The sequence below is a fragment of the Tamandua tetradactyla genome, chromosome 9 (assembly GCF_023851605.1).
Source record: "Tamandua tetradactyla isolate mTamTet1 chromosome 9, mTamTet1.pri, whole genome shotgun sequence".
Classification (NCBI taxonomy): domain Eukaryota; kingdom Metazoa; phylum Chordata; class Mammalia; order Pilosa; family Myrmecophagidae; genus Tamandua; species Tamandua tetradactyla.
The window spans coordinates 19,254,343-19,257,726 of record NC_135335.1 but is presented as its reverse complement, the minus strand read 5'-3'; the positions used below and the strand labels follow the sequence as shown (position 1 = coordinate 19,257,726).

The window sequence follows — 3,384 nt, the reverse complement described above, 5'->3', positions numbered from 1 at the left end:
AAATGGTATCTTCTAAGGAAGAGAGCTGGGAGCTGGGGAATCAGGATAGGAGGGAGACTTACTTTCCTCTGTATCCACTTCTGAATTTTGATCCATACAAATATATTTCCCATTCAAATATATCAAAAATAATCTCCTTATTCCTCTTCTTGAGCTTCCAGTCATGCAAAAATTAGATGAAATTGATTCAATGAACAAATATTTTTAAGTACCCTCTTATTGAGAATGCAGCAGTGTTAATCCTTGTATCAGGAATCAGAGTAACTGTGCCTTTGTGTCATTGCTGAGGAATCTTCAAATGCTGTATGTTCAGAATTGAGAGGCTCTGCTTAGGGAAGGATTCATGAACAAGAGACATTTGAGCCAAAAATTGAAGGAGATGAGGGAATGGTCCACATAGCTAAACATAAGCAAGAGTGTTACAGGAAAGGGAACAGCCAATGCAAAGACCCTGCATCATGTCTGTATGCCCAAAGAAGAGCAAGGAGGAAAGTGTAGCTAGAGCAGACTGAGCAAGGGTGATAAGAGAACAAAACAGGACAGGGAAGGAGAAGAAAGTAACAAGATAGTAGCATAGGGTTTTGAGGCCATTGTGAAGATTTTGGTTTTTCCTTTTGGGTTAAGAGAATCACTCTCTGTTTGCTGATAAAAAGGAAGCAGAACACCAGTTACAAGCAATTTTAATAATTCAAGCAAGATGTGTTGATGACTTGGATGGAAAAGGAAGTCAGTGTGGTAGTCAGATTCAGTTGTCAACTTGGCCAGGTGAAGGCACCTAGTTATGTTGCTGTGGACATGAGCCAATGGTACGTGAACCTCATCCATTGCTCATTACATCTGCAGTCAGTGAGGCATGCCTGCTGTAATGAATGACGTTTGATTTAATTGGCTGGTGCTTAAATGAGAGAGCTCAACATAGCACAGCCCAAGCAGCTCAGCATACCTCATCTCAGCGCTCGCAGCTCAGCCCAGGCCCTTGGAGATGAAGAAAGAAATCACACCGGCAAAAGTTGTTGGAATCCAGAGGCCTGGAGAGAAGGCCAGCAGAGACCATCCTGTGCCTTCCCACGTTAGAAAGGACCTCAGTTGAAAGTTAGCTGCCTTCCTCTGAAGAACTAATGAAATAAATCCCCTTTTATTAAAAACCAATCTGTCTCTGGTGTGTTGCATCCCAGCAGCTAGCAAACTAGAACAGGTAGTATATATTTTGAAGGTAGAACCAATATGATTTGCTGACACATTGGATGAGGGATGAGAGAAAAAAAAACGGTTCCAAAAAGGTGAGAAAGTTTTTTCATTATTTGTTCTTTTTTTTTTTTTTGCCCAAACAACTAAAAAAATTGAGTTGCCATTATCTGAATGAAGAAGACTTTCTTATCTAATTGATAACTGATATTCATTCATTGACATGGGGCACCATGATAGAACCAAGGCACAATTTATTGCAATATTAAATAACTCTCCCTCTGTTAGGAGTTAGAAAATCCAATAGGAAAGATGGATGGGTATCTTTTAAATGTTAAAACATAGTGTCCATTTATTCAAAGTAGAGGGAAGAGGAAGAGGAAGAGCTCTAAGTTGGGTTCAAAGAGCCCAAAGGAGACTCCAAGAGGCAATACAGAATATGGAAAGACAGTTCTACAAATTTGTAGAACTGTAAATTTTTCAGAATCACTAGAGGATTAATCAAGAGCAGGGTAGCAAGAAGGTGTGTTACAGAGGATATTTGGTAGTCTAAAAATTTTAGAAATTATCCTAAGAGAGAAAAGGAGCTCTTCAAGTGTTTTAAGCATGAGCATGACATGATGACATTGATGTGGGATTTGGGGTGTAGTCTGCCACTCAGAGAGAGACATGGCCCTTCACTTGTACAGGACACTAAAGGCTGCTCTTTGACTAGAGGGCTAACATTTCTGTTTCTCCTCTCTCCACTGTCATTTGGGAAACAACCCAGCATGATGGCATTGGGGCAGAACTCCACCACGGTGACAAGGTTCATCCTGCTGGGCCTCACAGACCAGACGGACCAAAAGCAGCTCCTCTTTGCCGTCTTCCTGCTGATCTACTCCGTGACTCTGGTGGGAAACCTAGGCATGATGGAGCTGATCCGTGCCAGCTCCACCCTCCACACCCCCATGTACTACCTCCTGAGTGCACTCTCCTTCCTCGACATCTGCAATTCCTCCGTGTTCACCCCCCGGCTACTGATTAGCTTCCTCTGCACTGACCAGTCCATCTCCTTTGCAGGTTGTGTGGTCCAGATGGCCCTCATGTGTCTCCATGGCACAGGGGAGTGTCTACTCCTGGCCATCATGGCCTATGACCGATATGTGGCCATCTGCCACCCTCTCCTCTACCATACTATCATGTCTAAGCACTTGTGTGTGCAACTGGTGGGCCTCACCTATGCTGGGGGCGTGTTTATTTCAGCCGTACAGACAGGGAATGTCTTCAGTTTGCCCTTCTGTGGCCCCAACATCATCGATCACTATTTCTGTGACATACCCCCTATGCTCCAACTGGCCTGCTCAGATACCACCATGGCCCATGTCATCCTGCTCTTCTTTTCTGCCTTGGCCACTGTCCCCACGGTTTCAGTCGTCCTGGTCTCTTACGCCTACATCCTGGTCACAATCTGCAGGATGAGGTCCCTAGAGGCTCAGCGCAAGGCTTTCTCCACCTGTGCCTCCCACCTCACTGCCCTTTTCCTCTTCTACGGATCTGTGTTCCTTGTGTATATCCAACTCAACCCTGACAATGCCTCTGCCTATGACAAGGTCCTCTCTGTGTTCTACACCATCGTGATCCCCATGCTGAACCCCCTGGTCTACAGCCTAAGGAATAAAGATGTCAAGTCTGCTGTGCAAGCTAGGGTTCTTAACCTAAGCAGGAAAGGGATTTGCTTGAAAGAAATCTGATAGGTTATAAAATAGAAGAGAAGCCTAAAGAATCCAGCTGGGACAGGAATCAAAGAGGCAAGGTATAGCTAAGACCCTGCCACTAGAATCATCTATGCATGATGCTACCACTGGAGGTATCATCTGTGGAGTTTTTCATTGCTACAGCTAGCACCACAGCCTTGAACATTCACCTTTGATCTGCTGCTGGTCAAAGCCACACCACACTCACCACCATGTCACAGTCTGTTGCATCCAAGCACATATTATCTCTAACTGACCAATCCTTCACTTTTTCCTCACTCTCTGAAGTTCAAGTCCTAAGCAGGAGCATCCACCTGTTTGGCAACACAGATATCCTACTTCCTTTGATACCTTACATCCAGTATAGATATCTTAAATCCAAAGGTACCCTACATCCACACTACTAGTTTATGGAGCCTTGGAAGGTAGAATTAGGCCCTCCTTTTACTTTAGAAGTGATGGT

The 3,384-nt window shown here is 44.3% G+C and overlaps 1 protein-coding gene across 1 annotated transcript; it reads left to right on the top strand.

Moving 5' to 3' along the window:
• The first annotated feature begins 1,955 nt into the window (after positions 1-1,955).
• Positions 1,956-2,918, top strand: LOC143645574 (olfactory receptor 5P55-like). The gene is made up of 2 exons (XM_077114858.1): positions 1,956-2,526; positions 2,599-2,918. Exons 1-2 carry the CDS (start codon positions 1,956-1,958, stop codon positions 2,916-2,918), a joined length of 891 nt encoding a protein of 296 aa, XP_076970973.1.
• Positions 2,919-3,384: the final 466 nt, after the last annotated feature.

Coding starts and splice junctions, on each gene's coding strand:
- LOC143645574 (XM_077114858.1), top strand. CDS start 1,956: ATGATGGCATTGGGGCAGAACTCCACCACGGTGACAAGGTTCATCCTG. Junction 2,527..2,598: donor CCCTATGCTCCAACTGGCCT/GCTCAGATACCA, acceptor CCACGGTTTCAG/TCGTCCTGGTCTCTTACGCC.